The following is a 16,886-nucleotide window of genomic DNA, read 5'->3' on the forward strand; positions in this document are numbered from 1 at the left end:
ATAAACAGGGTCTTCATTTCTTGCACTATTTTAATAGTTGTCAAAGTAGTTGCGGTGATTGAGGTGCTATACTTGTGAAATCGAATCAATTCCCAACTTGACCATTAAATTTTTTTTATATAACTGCTTGGTTTGCAGCATAGATCAGACTTTGAACTACTCATTCTTTTTCTGTCGATTGCTTTGCTGCCGACCAACAGTGACAGTCATGGCTAATAAATTGGAGGAAAGTTGCCAATATTTAATTTTCTACCGATTTTGTCTGTGCTATTTCAAAAGGTAAAGGAGGAAATGGACCAAAACAGCATGGGATTACAAGTTTTTTTTTCATGAACTCTCTTCATAAGCAGGGAAAATTTTTTCACGTCCTCGAATAAATTCTTTTCAGCTCTCTGAAATATTGATGTTTCTCACATGGTTTTAGTGGTAGCTAACAACTGAAACCTTAGCTTGTACCCCCTCTTGGATATAAACAAAATCAAATGGTGTGCCAGGCTTCACTACTTGGAGCCATGGAGGAAGCTCATAGATATTCTTCTCTGTTGTTGGCGACAGACCCCACAGAGGGCCTGAGAGATTCTCTATGTGCAGCTTGAGGTCAGCTATTGGCTTGCTGCCTGTATTCTTGACAGTCACCCGGTGGCGGTAGTAATTGACACCTTTTTCTTTCCATGAATTGGTTATTGTATGGAGGAATTCAAAAGGCACCTCTGCTAAAAATTCAGATGAAAATATAAAGCAACATCAGTCCACCTAGTTTTTATGTTTGTAGAAATGCTTACTAATTAGGGAAACTCTGAGAATAGATTATTTAGTAAATTATATGATTATCTTAACGGTAATGTGGGATACCTAATTTATCTTAATCTTTAATCAATTCCTCTGTGTGTGTGTGTGTGTGTGTGTGTGTGTGTGTTTGTATATATATATATACCTAATTCATCTTAATCTTTAATCAAGTCCTCTCTCTCTCTGTGTATGTATGTGTATATACCTAAGTCCTCTCTCTCTCTCTCTCTCTACCTGCCTATATATATATATATAGTAGGGAAGGTGGCCCATCTTGAAACAAAGTTGTACATGCATTAGAAGAAGTTGATTGTGTCGGTCTCCTTGCCATCTATATTTGATCTGGAAGAGGCGGGAGGCTTATTTTGAGGGATTTCAATTGAATCACTAAAGCCAGTTTGTTGCGAGCACTTTGCTCCTGAGAGTGAATATATATATATATATATATATATATTTGTGTATGGTTTTCTTATCTATCATTGTTTTGCTTCAGGGGCTTTACCTGGCTATGAAAGGAAAGTTCCAATATCGCTGTAATATTACTCACCAGTTGCTTCTGATGGTGCTGCTGTTGAATATCTGGGAAGATAACCTACAAGATTTTAATGCACTTAGAGTTAGCCGTCATATTCTTACTATATAATTAGTACATGATGCAGGATGTTTTCCAAGTGAATGCCAAACAAGACCTGTCCTTAAATAAATCAGAGCATGTTATGCAAATCTATAAATTATTAAACATCAGACTAATGCAGCAGTTTACCTGAATATCCTGGTTCACCGGCTAACCTCGCAAAAAGCCCGATTAGAGGAGCATTTCCAACAACGGTGGGCTCGGTTTGCTCGTACTTAGACCTGTCATCATGAAACTGGTCTTGTCGATCAGGACCACCAACAAGAGCTCCCACAATCACGTTGGGATTGCCCTCTTGACGGTGGTACCACTTATCAAATCCTTCAATGCATCCGATGGGGGATGGTAGAACGAAAATGGATGGCATTGAAGCACCCCTGTGGTGCACATGAGTTGGGTAATTCCATTGGTAACCAACCAAGTAGCTCATGGACTTCGGATTCTTTCCAAGAATGTAGTCAGCCTGATGTTTTCAGCAATACAAAAGGAACGCCACAAATAAATAATTTGGAAGATATGGAGACAATGCTAACATAAATATCCAAGTTCAGAAAGGATCTGTTTTCGAATAGATGATTGAGGTAAGGTATGGTTTCAGTGAGCGTATTGCCATGGATCTCCTTGACAAGAAAGGGATTAAGGTCATCATCACTCATCATACAGTGACTAGCAAGCAAGGCCAATATATAAGCAATCCTTCTTTACCTGAGATTGTGCAAACTTGAGCAGTTCTGAAGGTTGAACCTGGCCATCCGGGCATTCAAGTTTAGCGTGTTTCATTGACAATAAATCTGAGTAAACTGCCAAAAGGAATGATGCCGTCACAACATATTGCATGTTGTTCCACTCATCAAAATATAGCAAACCTCCTGATCAGACAAGGCAGCAACCCAAATGAGAAGCGATTATGTTATAATCAGATATCTTATGCTATGGGACAAGCTTGTCATTGAGTGGGAAAACCTGGAGTCATCTCGACATTGTGGTCCATGTTCTTTTGAAGGCATGCACATAGGAAGTACTCAGCTTTGGCCTGATATTGCTTTAGCGTAGAACGGTAGGCTTCGCTGCCTCCCTCCATTAGCACCTGAAAGCATACGGTTGCTGTAAATAATCTGTCCTAGGCAAGCCTCATCACTTCAGGGCCGTGTCACTTGCAGGTTAATTAAAGGAGATCGAAGAAGGCAAAAGAGAAATTAGATATGACATCTACCTTTGTTAAAAGGACCTGCACACCCGCATATTTGTTGTCCCAAGAGAATTCCCTGACAGCCCACCCAGTTCCACCAAGGGAGACAGCATTATCAGCAACATATTTTAGGTAGTATTGGTCATCAGTCGCCTCAAAAATCCAAGAAGCAGCCCACAGCAATTCATCCTATACCAAAGAATTTGTTTGAACATTAGGGTAAACTCAGTAAGAAAAATATCAGAAGGACATTTCAAATATTAAAGAGCTTGGATTTGCATCAGCAAAGAATTTGATAAGAAATGAATTTTTTTCTTACATGTTTTCTGAAAAAATATTTTTTTTCCTTACATGATAACCAGATGATGAAGGGTAGTACTTTCGAACGGCGTCGATGGAGTCATCATATCGGCCTCGGAAAGTATCAGCAAAGGAGAACAGCTGCAGCAACAACAGATGTGGATCCAGTAGTTAGGCCGCTAGTAATTTGATGTCATGGAGTTTGGATTGGTCTCTGTTAGGCTTGTGTTGGTGTAAGGCTGTCTCGCTGTAACTATGGTGCCTCACCTGCTTTGCATGCAAGAGGAGGAGCTTGGAGTACGAAGAATTGTATGGCTTAAAAGCTATAGAAGCTGCAGCCATCGCTGCAGCAGTCTCGGCTGCAACGTCCGAACCTGGACGCTCGGAATCGACGTTGTATGCAGTCCTCGGAGTTGCCATATCCTCCGCCCTCGTCCAGCAGTAATGGTCGCTATCTCCATCACCAACCTTTATAATTTGCCCCAGAAATCAAAAAAAAAAAAAAAAAAAAAAAAAAAAACAGAAGAAGAAGAGAAAAATGGAGTTACAAGCATAAATAAATATCTTTACCTGTGCCCAAAAGGTATCGGGTTGTTTGTGTGCTTTCATGAAGTAATCAGTTCCCCATCGGATTGCATCCAGAGCATACTCTAATTGGTTAGCAGCGGCAATCTCTTTCTCGAACTCGATGGTGCCCCATGAAAGCATTGTCACAGCAAACGCCATGGGCAGCCCAAACTTAACATGATCGCCGGCGTCATAGTATCCTCCTACCAAATCCACCTGAGGATACATTCCACTAGTTATTTCTATAGTTAGGTCAGGAGAACTTTGGCATGCATGGGCATTCATGTTAGCTTCCTACATCTTTGACCTACATATACCAGCTAAAAGGCCTAGCTAGCTACTAGAAACATAATTGCATTTTTCTTATTTCATTCACAAAAATGAAAACCTACATACCCGATATCCATCCTCTATATTTGTCACTTACATTTAGAAACTAGTAGGCAAACAATTATGCATGTACATATGTATGAACAAATAATGATCTGACATTGTAACATTGTTTTGCATTTGAACGACATCTCCACATATCTATATTGTGTTTTGACACTAATAATGCAATAGTTTATTAGATAAACTTTATCACTTCTATTAATTAAAGGAAATATATGAATATTATTTCAGAAATTCATGTATTATGCTGGTTGGTGAATCGTATCACTCAACACGATGAGAGTAGGACTCGACCAAATATGTCGCAAGAAGTATATGTAGAAAAAATAGTGGCTGCTGAAGTAGACAATACATGATAACCTATCATGTAAGGGGGCAATTTTAAATAATGTTGACTCAGTATCCATCAGCTCAAGAAGATAATTAAGCCGGACTCACCCCTTGGTCGAACCCATCTTTCAGGCCAGAATCACCACGCCATTTGACACGCTGATCAGGTGGTAGCTTGCCGGATCTCTGGACCTCAAAGAACAACAAGCTCTTCTCCAAGGCTTGCCTGTAGTCGAACGCGTTTGCCATGGCCGCAGTTGGCTTCGAGGCAAGTGAGCACACTACCAGCATCGCCGCAATGCTGAACGACACTATGGATCTCGCCATGGCTCTACCGGCAGTCCGAGTTGGGTTCAGCTATTTGGCAATGGAGATTGGTGTGGCCATGGTGTTTTATACTAGTACAAGGGTAGGAAGAAAACAGGATATATAGTATTCTCCGGTGAGAATTAGGTGTTATGCACGTCGAGAGCTGAGATGAATTAGAGCCATGCACGTTGGGAGATAGGTGGCAGGAGATGATGTGAGGTGCCAGCCAACTAACTAGGGGTTCTGACTGGTCTGGTTTGGGTCGGCTCCCTGGTATTCAATTCCAAAATTCCAAATCTAAATTTAAGCTTATAGTGTCAACCCTAAGAAACTAAATGTAGATTTCCGAAGTTGTTTGTAAGGGTTGATGTTAGTTCAGAATATTTTTTTATCACCTTTAGGTTCTGATTTTGTATGCATAACAGCATAAGGAAACTAATGATATGGAACTTTCACTAGGTGCAGAAAATGAACCACATTGCGATTGTTAATTTGTAGCTATATATTATATGTAGAGAAGCCAATGCGTGTTTTTTTTTTTTTTTTTTGTTTGTGGTGCAGTGTACTGGCCATATGTCTTCCTATCGTGCTTAAAACTGGTGGTGATCAGAATGTCATTTACATCTATTCCATTAGGAGAAGATTCTATGTTTAAACTTTGAGAGGTTCTTTCCAAGTGTTTGATAGAGATAATTTTTCACCATTTTAATGACAGGATAAATGACACTCTCACCGCTATTCTGTAAAAAAAAATTTTAACCATTTACCTATAAGTAAGTTTAACAGCCGCTGAGAACCTAATGTACGACGGTCTTGTCCGTGTTTAGCTAGGCGAACAATGTTAAGAGAGAGTAAAAGCTTAGATATAGATATATTCGTTGCATTTTGATTCAAGTAATCATTTATACTATGTCAAAGATTAAACAAAAATGTCACCTATACTTCTGCAATTTTCTTCCATGCAGCACACCTGCAAACAGCAATAGAATCTATCGAGATACTTGATGTGGCATGCATCACTAGCTAATAAACAGAGTTGGAGCTTGCTGCTCCTATTCCTTCAAAAAACAAAGAAACTGACCCATTCTATCACTCGATCCAGTCTATCCATTTTGAATCAAGAATTTCCCTATTGTTGGATAATACTCCTCCATTAATCCTCTTCAAATTGTTTGCCTTCAAGGGAAAAAAAAATCTTCAGGTTGTGTCTTGTGGTATCATTATTCCTTCTATATCATAACAATGCAAATTTACACAAAGGAAACAATGATCACAAGAAAGCCATATCCTTTATTAGGCACTAATGAATTCAAAGTACAAAATTATTTTACGGAGGTATATGCGGCTGCCAAAATTTACTTAGTCTTTTGCTGTTTTCACGTGTTAGTAGTCAATGTCGTCCGTTCATTCACGGGGAGCAAAGGGGATGACACGAGAAGTTCTGGTGCTTTCGTTCATGAGATAGAGATTTCTGGATTCAGAGTTCCTGCTATTTTTTTAAAAAAAATATATTTTATGACAGGCTTTTTGTTTTATGAGCCTTAAAAAGGATCTCTAATTTTTATGATAAAATTAATCATTTTTAATTCAAATTTTTAAGGTTCTACCAAGTTGGTTTTATCTAAATTTGGCGCTCCACGTATGTCTCACTCTGCTTTGAGTTCCCAGGTAATTCTTTCCTTGTATCTTGATAATTTAGAGAAGATAAAATGAAAAAAAAATTCACAAAAGCAGGCCACCTATCTAGGATTCAATTTATAGCCCTATAAGGGTTTAAACGTCAATATACTCTCATACAGGCTTATGGATAAGAACCAGGTCAATTCAGCCAGGAGAAATGTTATGGGGATCAAAGATATCTTCACCACATATGGAATATGGTAATTGGTGCAGTCGATGACGAACCACCAATATCGGCGTGACACATTGCGACGGAGCATTTCGGCTAATTATTAGGTGGATCAGGTCTAGTGTAGATTTATGGCTAATTATTAGGTGGATCAGGTCTAGTGTTGATTTATGGCTAATTATTAAGATAAAATTATTAAATTATTTATGGCTAATTACTCTATCGTGGATCTAGAGTAAAATTATATTAAGATAAAATTATTAAATGACTTCATTTTATCTTAGTTCCTTGATAAATCTGGTTCACTTAATAATTTCTCTTTAGTCCCAATTTGGGCCTTAAAGTTCGAGTCTTGAGGCAAACTGGACCTACTATTAGGTATTGGATTGGTAATTAGGATTGTCCGGGTCAGGATTTAATGGATTCTAAGTCGACCCATTTCCGGAAACCAATCCTCTGCCGTCTGATTTGTGCTAGTTCAAATCTTCGCGCAAGGTCGAGTCCTAGTACGAGAACACTCAAAGCTCGCAACGGTGGAAAGACCACTCGTCATCTCTGCCCTGAACTTTGTCGCAGATTCCATTAGGTAGTGAAAATAATGTGAGAGAGAGAGAGAGAGAGAGATGAGACCGCCATCTTCTCAAGTAATTTCCAGCATGGAGGACTCTAAAGATCGGATTGTCAATGAGTGGCAAGTGCACCAATCTTCTTTACAATCATTATTCAGTTGTTTAGTTTATATATTTGATCAATCTTTCTTTCTTTTTCCCTTCATTCTTTTTCTTCTTCTTCTTTTTATCCATACATTTAAATCTGATTACATGTGAAATATCTCATGTTTCAGCTGTTCTTGCTGTTATGAATGCATGGAAATGTTGCTTTGATTTCATCTGCTGCTCCCTCCTTTGGTAGCATAACCAGGTTTTTAGAGTTTGGAAGTTTCAGATCCACGAAATCATTCGCAGAAAAGCATGGGAAAAATATAGACACGAAATAGAAGAACTTAGCATGATACCAGACATTTGTGAAGAGATGCTTAGTTTTTACTCTTTGAAATATGAAACATGGTGGTACCAGCCATATTTCTGCTAGAATGATTAGCATTCTTCGTTTTGAAGATGGTAGTGAATAAGATGATGCTGGGATGATATATGTGATTTCTTCAACCATGTGGCTGACAATAAATTATGATTCAATTTAGATTACAGTCTTCAGAACATTTATTAATGCCAATTACAAAACTGATCCAGTAAAGATCTAGGGATGTTGCATTCCCAAAGAACTACATAGCAGGGAAAATTTTAGAATGATTGAAGTTGAATTCTGCAGCACTTTTAGTAGATGGATTCCATCAGTCCTGCATGATAAGAAGCATAGAGTAATTAGCCGCAGCATTGGTAAAAGAAGCACTCTCACACTTAGATCTCTCCTTCAACAACCTTGCAACAAATTTCCAAACATTAAAGATAATAAACAAGAACAATAATATTTTTGCTGCTAATGGTAGTGATGCGACCATAACTGGCATAAGTCTTCCTAATTCTTTCCTCAAGCACTGGATATCTTCGCATAAGGATCACAGATTTGTTTTGAAATTTATATCAGTCTACATCCTCCTCACATAAGAAGAGTTGCTCTTTGAATCAAATGTTATGAGTTGTCTCTAGGCAATAGGCAAAAGGTCGGGCAACGAGGTCAAAATTCAGGGTTTCGATCGAAGTAACTGTAAACTAGGAACCTTAATAAGTGTCGAATTGTTATGGGTTTTAAGCATTCCTCTGTTGCAACAATCTATTTCTGTCCACCAGATTATCAGCAACTCTCTCTCTCTCTCTCTCTCTCTGAGTTTGAGGGTATGTCTTTTGATGCAAAGATTGGAAGCCCATCTCCATTTCACCAGATGGTCACCATCACTAGGGATCACAGCAACTAGGACCCAAAAAGAAACTTTGAAGATCAACAAACATTGAAAAATCAAAATATTAAATCAGAGCTTTCTAATAAGGCACTATGTTTTTTGCGTTGATTGCCATGCACTATGAAGAGCCCATCTATTCTTCTTTTTCTTTTTTTTGTTTTCCAAACTATATATCTAGGATGGCAAACAGTGTTTTCCCTTCATAACAATATCTGCACTTCTCTAATGACTCTTAACATGTAATAAGGAATAAGACATCAACTCATTTGTTTATAGCCAAATAAACAACACTGAAGAATAGCTAAACGACTCTGCTGTACCAACATACCTCATTGCCGCTATCATCGTCGTCTGCTTTCTTAAGTTTCGTGCTTCCACCTTCCCGATGGAATGGCAGCTTCATTGGACCGAATGGAGTGTTCACATCAAGGCTCCCCTTCATGGAGTACCCTGTCCCCTTGCCTCTTATCATATCCCACAGCGCAGACCCGAATTCCTTGGGCCTGAAGGAGATGGGCAGCTCGACAACCCCATTGCCCTTCTTCGCAGTAACTGCAGACTTGGAGAGGCGAGCACCACCAATGCTTACTTCCCCAAGGCACATCTCATATTCCAATGAGTTCAAGCCCAGGTCGAAATCATTCATGTTTTCCACCTTCAGGAAAAGGGTTGCACTTGTTTCCTCAAACGAGAAGCTATCAAACTTGATCTTTTGCAGGTCTATTTCCGGCTTGTAAGGCACGGGCATCTCCCCATTCTTCTCCATTGGAAGGGTGATGTTCCCGAACACCGGCAAATCCACAGTAAGCTCCACCCTCACCTTGTAGGGAATCACACTGCCTGGTTCTATGTCATCATAGCTGGACTTGATATCATCATAGATCAAAGTGAGTGGGACCTTTATGGTTTCAGATCCATGGGCATGGATGGTACCGGCATCTGGGATTTTACCAGAAACAAGCTTCCTACCACCGCTCTCTATCAGGTAGTTGATGTCAACAAGAGGAATTGGAATTGGGTTCGGGTTTGCGACGAGGACGTCGACGACAAGGTCGGCCCTTTCCAGGTCAATGGAATCAATGTGGACTGCTGTGACATCGGCTGTGGGCTTGCCGAACCCCACAGTCTCTTCGATCTTCTCGCCGACATCATGGATGAAGTCCTTGACCTTATCTAAGAACCCTCCCTTCTCCTCATCACCTTTCCCTTCCATCCTCTCTGGTTTATCAGAGGAGGCCATGGCTGCAAACAGCACTCTGCAACTTTGGTCAGAAACCAGAATATATAATGCTATCAAACCACCTGAAATTTTCGAAACGGAGGGTCTATTCCTTCCTATTCTTTTCTTCTCTCTTCGATGCCACGCTCTAGTAGAGAGAAGGGAAGAGGGGAGGTGATGGTTTGGGGCTTGGTTCCAATATACAAATGAGCGGACCAGCGGGAGAGTAGCCGTTGGAAATGAGGATCACCTAACGAACTTTCAAATGGCGGATAGGGACCCGGGTTTTCTAAATATTGGAGTGGCCTTGTAAAAATAACCATGAGATTTAGCTATATTCAACTAATTAATTTATGTTCTTTTAGTTATTATTGTTCTAAAAAAATAATAATTCTTAGGTTTAAGATAATAATCCTTCCCTAACACTCTGGTAGAAGAGGGACTCGAATGTATATGTGTGTCTCTATATATATACATATATATTAAAAAAAGACAGCCATTTACTGAACATTGAGTGTATCAGCTCTCTCTTCCTCCGAACAATGAAATATTTCCTCAAAAAAAGAAAACAAAAGTGGATCAGCTCTCTCATGACAAACATAACTCAAGACTTCAACTTTTAGCACTCGTTAATGAGCCCTGCTGCTAACAGGCATCATATGTTTGTCTATCAACAATTTGTACTTTTCTTTTTTTTTTTCTTTTTCTTTTGTAAGAATTAGTTAGAGAAGGTCCAACCATATTGATGGAGACAAGGAACAGTCCCAAAGCAAAACCTCTAACAGGGACAGGGTTCAAAGATAAGAACAAGCAGAGAATTGAGGAAGATGTAAACGCAATCAGATTTTTCAGCATACTCACTCCATAATGGACCTCCTTAAACTTCCTCTGTCAAAAAAATTGTATCCACTCTGCTGCTAAATAGTTTTGATCGAAGTCTCAAAAACATCTCCTCCTCCAATAGTTAGTCTATGGTTCCAGACGTGCACTTGGAATATCGATCCTATCCATGAAGTGAACCAGGTGGCAGATTGGACTGTCAGCCTCAGAAATAATGGGGGCCAGAAGATTTTCTCTCACGCAAACATTCACGAGAACATCTCTCTTCCTCTCTTCCAAGGCCTTGCGTATAGACTCAGTACCCTTATTCGTTAGAGGGGTGCCTGTGAGCAGTTAAACGTTCGGATTGGAGTTGTTGTCAATACATAGTACTCATGCTTTTCTGGTGAAACTGCAATTCTTTGTATAACTGCAAATGCATTGACGAGAACCTCTTACAATTTAGGATGTTTCAAAACCTGATTGGCTCCTATAGACCTAACAACTTGAGAACTAACGTCATGGCGAGCAGTCACTAGAGTTACATGGAGACCCAACTTTATCAGTATAACAAAAAGTTTTGTCGGATGAGAGAGACCAAAACTGGAGTTCCAATTATATTACACTAAAAGTTAATTTTTTGAATTGTTAGTTTGATATCATGACTCTCTTCAACCATGCAATTAATGCATCTATAGCTTTCTATATAAAAAAGCATTGCTCCACTTCCTAATCCACTATCTTAAATGACAAGTTTGAACCACCTACTCAAGCATTACTCTCCATAATGGATGTCCTGCTGGAGCACAAACTAACACGATTTACCCACTTTGATCACATGTATTGATCATTTCAATTAAATTACAACTAGTGGATTGCTCCATTGTCTAATACCTAATTTGAGCAGTAACCTATTAGAACAACAATGCAGTGCCCACCACCCCCATGCGCAATCGCCTTCAGGTGGTGCCACCTTTCACAGATCATAGTTGACTGCTATTCATTAACACCGAAAGTTACTAGCGTCAGTTTAAAGAGATCTTATTCATCGAATAATGCATTTCTAATGCATATTGTAAGTCTGCACCCAACTCCAACAACTGTGTTCAGAAGTGCCTCTCTTTTAATCCATTAGAAGCTTGTCAAAGGAATTTGCTCTCAGTTTGCCTTCCTCTAAGACTTGCCAAGAAGCATGCGAGAAGGGACACTAACCACCTCACGAGTTGTCCTCAACTTTCCACATAACCACTAAAGAAGTCGTGTGAGAAGTTCCCATCATCCATTGATCCTTTTCTATTCCCTTCTTTTCATGGTTGAGGAGATGTCCAAGCCAAGTCTTTTCTTTTCAACAAGATAGAGAACACCAGTTTGGACTGCAAGGTCAACCTTATCTTTGTACTCGTTGGTCACAACCCTAGTGCTCGCGGCACTCTCCATGAGACTTTATAAGGAGAGGTGCAATATTTGTCCCTGCGCCTTGCCTATGTAAATCACAAACCCAAGATATCCTAAATCACCAAACTGGTTTATTGAAGAGTTAACAACAGTACATTTGTTCTATGCATCTCATGGATCAGAAACCTGCTAGCCGTATCATCTTTTCCTTGGTCTGCCTCCTAATCTTAAGTCCTCTAATCCACAGCCAACTTGATTACAGCTTTTATGATACATCATGCCCCAGTTTAACCAGAATTGTGAGGAATGGAGTGTGGTCAGCCATGCGCAATGAAACCAGAATGGCGGCCTCTCTTCTTCGCCTGCACTTTCATGACTGCTTTGTCGATGTACGCGATCAAAAATCACCACAGCTCAATCATCTTCATTCCTTCACCATCTTTTCATGATTCAAACTAGAATTTAACTGACAAATCTTCTCTTCCATCGATATCAAGGGGTGTGATGCATCGCTACTACTTGATGACTCCAACGATATCATCAGTGAAAAGAGTGCATCGCCAAACCGTAACTCGGTCAGAGGTTACGAGGTAATAGACAGCATTAAGGCTGATGTGGAGAAAGCTTGCCCATCAACAGTTTCTTGTGCAGATATTGTAACGATTGCAGCACGCGAAGCCGTCTTCCTGGTTAGGAACTCATACTAATTACTGCTTATGTTCATTCTTCCCCGAGCAATAGTAGCTACTTATCGCAGAGGGTTGTCTCGTTTATATGAACAGAAGGTGGCATTTATTTCTCAAATTCTTGTGACATCTTTTTCTTTTTCAGTCAGGAGGGCCTTACTGGTTCGTTGCACTGGGCAGGAGAGATGGGACAACAGCCAACAGGACCGCAGCCAACGAACAATTACCGTCACCTTTAGATGATCTAACAACCATTACTGCTAAATTTGCTGCCAAGGGCCTTGACGCTAAAGATGTTGTTGTCCTCTCAGGTGTCCCCCTCATTATTCCTTGGTCTTACACGCATATAAAGCTATGCCACAGTGCTCATATATATCGCTTCCTTGCCCATACTTTCTCAACTACTTAAATATCAAATCGCTTATGGTTATGGTTCCATGCACGTAACATGCAGGGGCACATACCATCGGCTTTGCGCAGTGCTTCACCTTTAAGAACAGGCTCTTCAACTTTAACAGCTCGGGTGGACCAGACCCAGAGCTCGACGTCTCTCTGCTCAAGAACCTACAGAGCCTGTGCCCAAACAATGTCAGTTCCGACAGCAATCTTGCTCCTCTGGACCCCGTGACGACAAGCAGGTTTGATAATATCTATTACAAGAACCTCATGAACAGTTCTGGCCTTCTCCAGTCAGACCAAGCTCTCCTGGACGACTCTGATACTGCCTCCATGGTCAGTAACTATAGCATATACCCCTACTTGTTCTTCCGGGACTTTGGGGCATCCATGCTGAAGATGGCCAACATAGGTGTGCTCACTGGAGGGAATGGTGAGATAAGGACCAACTGTAGGGCTGTGAACTAGTCTTGTTTCCAGATATCACAGCTTAGGAAAGAAATATGAACTGTAACATGCTGCATGAAGTTATGTGTGAATGAATAAGACGAATTTGCTGATGGAATTTTCAGGTGACGAATCAAATATTTATTTTCCTAATTCTCTTGAAGGTTAATGAATGAAATCAGGATATAGCTGCAAACAACAGCAATAAGCATTAACCGATGAATTTTTTATTAGATTATTTTCATGCAACAGCTCTGCATTAAACTTTTATTCATTACTTCGATGCATCAGCATCCGTTGCACCAGCCGTGACAATCCAAAGTAGAACCAACCCAACACGAGCTGCAGAATGTATAACATATTATGAACAATGTGAAAACCAAAATAAGAAGAAATGGTTACGTCCATAGAGGGAGATTTCACACTCTAAGCTTAACTTCTAAGTATCAATTTTTGCTTTTCTTCGTTCTAGTAAGAGTTTTATTGACGTTTTTCTTTACTTAAGGTTCTATCAAAAATTTTGATTCATGCAAAAATTTAGAACTTATGATATCAGTGAAACTGGAGAGACCCGAATTCCTATGGATACGGGCATCACCTAATCTAATGTATTAGTTTAGATAGCTTATGAATATGTTCGACAAAATCTCTAGGAAATACCAAAATAAATAAACTCAGTCGAACTACCATAATGGTCTAGAAATCCAAAAGCTCTCCTCTAGTGTTTTCTAGAGCCAACACTTTGCAGAGGCTTATACTGCTTTTTCCATAGGACACCATCCCACGACACCACCTGTAAAGGTCTGGTCAATTGACCACCCGAGTATGCGTGGTCTGTGCAGGTTCGTGCATGAGGCGGAAGAGGAAAGACCTATAATACCGATCCCCCCTATCTTCTAGAAAATCCATCATGAAATCACACCCATTTTTTCATCGCTGTTGATTTTGAGCTTTTCCCTTAGAGATTTCTTGGGGTTTTTCCATTGACCTAGCTGCAAGATCTTGTCAAAGTCGAGGTGAAAGCCTAAATTTCATTTCTTCTCTTTTTTTTGTCTAAAGCAACCATTGGAGGGTTGTTTTGACTCGACCAATCGCCGGATTCCGTAGAATATAGTCTCATCGGTTATCTCTTTTTCTTCTTCTTTTCCATCGGCTGACCACTGTCACCGCCGCCATTGTTCATTGCCATGGACCACCACCACCCTTGCCTCTATAGCTTCCCTTTTTGTTTTGAGAGAGGGAGATACCTATGGTTCACATTGCCACCCCTCCTCTCTCTCTCTCTCTCCCTCTCTCTCTCTCTCTCTCTCTTTCTCTAACCAGTCAAGTTGACCTAGTGGGTGGTTCCAAGTTTTCGCTGAGTGAGCATCTGGTGACCTAGTATAGGATACTAGGCTGCCAATTATACCTTTTATGGTTGATGTTTGAATTTAATTATGCAAGGAGCAATCGTCTGTGCAAGAAAGCATTGAGAAAGATATTATACACTTTAGTTCTTAAATTAAGGTTTGGTTGGTACATGTCGAGTAAAGATTGTGACTAGTATAGATAATAATCTTTGGACATTGTCACCTATATAAGAAAAATATGTGTGTGTGTGTATATATGCTATTTTCATGTATTGTTGTTTTTCGCTTTGCATAGTATAATTGTTTGTTGCATAATTATCTGTTGAGGATATATGGTTCTTTGTGTGTGTGTATATGTAGCATATGTTGTTGATTGTGGTTTGTATGGATTTTAGTACTCCTATGCATCAAATTTTGTAAGGGATATTGCTTTGAATTATATTTACTCAACAAGTATTATAAAAAAATAGAGAATTGTATATTTGGATAGTTGGTTATGGTGCTTTGAACTAGCCACGTTGTTAATGCTCCATCACAAGCCAAAAATGTGGTACTCATTGATGCCCCGCCACAAAAGGGATACTTGATTCCCCACCACAGGCCGGAAGTGTAGTATTGTTAATACCCCACTATGGATTAGAAATTTAGTATTGTTGATGCCCCGACATGAGCTAGAGATGTGGTTGTGGTAGTCCAGAGTCAAAATGTTAAACATTGTCGAATCCGAAGTATGCTAATCGCAAGCAAAGATAATTAACGGAAGTCATTATTGCATAGAAGGATAATTTTGATGCTATGTGATATATTGTTGAGCTGTGAAAGTATGTTTGGTACCGAATTTTATGGCAATTCTCGTACCCCTACCAATCAGCTAATTAACACCTCCACTTAGATCCTCTTTGCAGAGGTCCATACCTTAGCGGCGGCATCTCTATTATTTCTTAAAAAATTAAGAAAAAAACTCATATTATTTCTTGGAGATTGTTTGTAATGGTGCAAACTATTCAGTTTTATGTATTAAATTTCAATGATTGGCTAAGAATTTAAGATAATTCGATGACATTAATATTTTGCTTTTGAGTATTAACATGGCAAGGTAGGTTGAGAAAGGTAAAAGTTGACATGAGATGAACAACTAGCTGTAGAAAATATCGAAGAGTTTGAAATAGATTTAAATTTGAATATTATGTTGTAGGAGAAAGTGGGAAAGTTTTAAAATAATATGAATAAAAGTTTTAAGAAAAATTTTGGAGAAATTTGAAATAATATTATAGATGGCTTAAAAATAGGAATGATGCACAATTAAGGATCTCTAAGACTAACCCTACATAAGGGAGACCAAGATTCATTGAATTGGTATTAAAAAATGTATCGGCTGCTACTAGTTCATTACAGTACCATTACATATCATGCCAAGCTGAGACATCTTAGAACCTGGAGAGGAAGAGAGAGAGAGAGGTAGGAGGAGGAGGGGGGGAGAGAGGAAGAAAGGGAGGAGAAAGAGAGACATACCTCATCGTTGCAGAGCTCTAATCCTAGCCAATATCCTTATCATAGAATCATCGACAGCAACGGAGAATTGTGAGAGTGGGACAAGGGGAGAGAAAGATTGGGAGAGTAGACTCAAGGGAGAGGGAGAGGGAAATTAAGAGATTGAGAGAGAGAGAGGGGGGAGGGGCCTAGCTGATGTCTCCATCATGGAGCCATCATCATCATCGATTGAGCATTCAAAGAGAGGGGTGAGGGCAGAGGAAGATTAAGAGAGTACAATTGAGTGAGAGGGAGAGGATTGAAAGGGCGGGAGGATTTTTATTAAAGAAAAAGATGTTCGATTTAAAAATAGAATGTGTTGAGGAATAATACTCCAACATCGAATATGTTAAGCATTCTTGTAGTGCATATGTACTCTTAAGCTTATCCATCTAAATGCTTAGCTTTTTAACTAGGATCTTAATATAGTATCAAAGCCCACTGATATTTTTTCCCTATCAAAACCTTCAATTACAATCCCATCACATACCTTGTTTGATTATTTTTTTCAGAGATTAGCACCGATTTAAACTGGAATGATTTTGTAACGTCATTCTCCATTAGTTCATTTTTGCACGAGACCACGATAGAACTTGGGAGTACTTGGATACCAAAATCACAAGTCTCAACAAAACGTTACTTCGTGTGAGCAGGAAGAGATTAATAGTGATATTTCCAAGTGTTCCAACTACGACTTCAAGTCGTGGGATGCCGCAGGGGTGATTGCAGAGGTCGGAAAGGAACTTGATCAGTTCTTTATCAATTGG

At 39.5% G+C, this 16,886-nt stretch overlaps 3 protein-coding genes across 3 annotated transcripts; 1 reads left to right on the top strand and 2 right to left on the bottom strand.

The window, feature by feature from the left end:
* Nucleotides 1–343: 343 nt before the first annotated feature.
* GH9C1 (glycosyl hydrolase 9C1) lies at nt 344–4,873 on the bottom strand. The gene is made up of 10 exons (XM_039115245.3): nt 4,311–4,873; nt 3,483–3,695; nt 3,180–3,380; nt 2,964–3,053; nt 2,637–2,801; nt 2,387–2,510; nt 2,129–2,292; nt 1,553–1,886; nt 1,337–1,381; nt 344–713 (listed from the first exon to the last, which is right to left on the bottom strand). The coding sequence occupies exons 1-10, from the start codon at nt 4,527–4,529 to the stop codon at nt 421–423; spliced, it is 1,848 nt and encodes a 615-aa protein (XP_038971173.2). The 5' UTR covers nt 4,530–4,873; the 3' UTR covers nt 344–420.
* Nucleotides 4,874–7,073: 2,200 nt separating this feature from the next.
* LOC103716949 (uncharacterized) lies at nt 7,074–9,926 on the bottom strand. The gene is made up of 2 exons (XM_008805170.6): nt 8,607–9,926; nt 7,074–7,717 (listed from the first exon to the last, which is right to left on the bottom strand). Exons 1-2 carry the CDS (start codon nt 9,516–9,518, stop codon nt 7,712–7,714), a joined length of 918 nt encoding a protein of 305 aa, XP_008803392.2. The 5' UTR covers nt 9,519–9,926; the 3' UTR covers nt 7,074–7,711.
* A 1,278-nt stretch (nt 9,927–11,204) lies between these two features.
* Nucleotides 11,205–13,397, top strand: LOC103718596 (Peroxidase superfamily protein). The gene is made up of 4 exons (XM_008807495.5): nt 11,205–12,100; nt 12,209–12,400; nt 12,543–12,708; nt 12,852–13,397. The coding sequence occupies exons 1-4, from the start codon at nt 11,876–11,878 to the stop codon at nt 13,259–13,261; spliced, it is 993 nt and encodes a 330-aa protein (XP_008805717.3). The 5' UTR covers nt 11,205–11,875; the 3' UTR covers nt 13,262–13,397.
* The last annotated feature ends 3,489 nt before the right edge of the window (nt 13,398–16,886 follow it).

The sequence above is a fragment of the Phoenix dactylifera genome, chromosome 16, assembly GCF_051530095.1.
Source record: "Phoenix dactylifera cultivar Ajwa chromosome 16, Ajwa_hap1_PhDact_Kaust_v1.1, whole genome shotgun sequence".
Taxonomy (NCBI): domain Eukaryota; kingdom Viridiplantae; phylum Streptophyta; class Magnoliopsida; order Arecales; family Arecaceae; genus Phoenix; species Phoenix dactylifera.

Excerpts from the sequence above, each read along its gene's own strand:
- GH9C1 (XM_039115245.3), bottom strand. The coding sequence starts at position 4,529 with ATGGCGAGATCCATAGTGTCGTTCAGCATTGCGGCGATGCTGGTAGTG. Across the intron at positions 2,802-2,963 it reads CTTCATCATCTGGTTATCAT|GATGAATTGCTGTGGGCTGC; the intron begins GTAAGGAAAAAA and ends TCTTTGGTATAG. Across the intron at positions 1,382-1,552 it reads CGGTGAACCAGGATATTCAG|GTTATCTTCCCAGATATTCA; the intron begins GTAAACTGCTGC and ends AAAATCTTGTAG.
- LOC103718596 (XM_008807495.5), top strand. The coding sequence starts at position 11,876 with ATGCATCTCATGGATCAGAAACCTGCTAGCCGTATCATCTTTTCCTTG. Across the intron at positions 12,401-12,542 it reads CACGCGAAGCCGTCTTCCTG|TCAGGAGGGCCTTACTGGTT; the intron begins GTTAGGAACTCA and ends TTTCTTTTTCAG. Across the intron at positions 12,709-12,851 it reads AGATGTTGTTGTCCTCTCAG|GGGCACATACCATCGGCTTT; the intron begins GTGTCCCCCTCA and ends CGTAACATGCAG.
- LOC103716949 (XM_008805170.6), bottom strand. The coding sequence starts at position 9,518 with ATGGCCTCCTCTGATAAACCAGAGAGGATGGAAGGGAAAGGTGATGAG.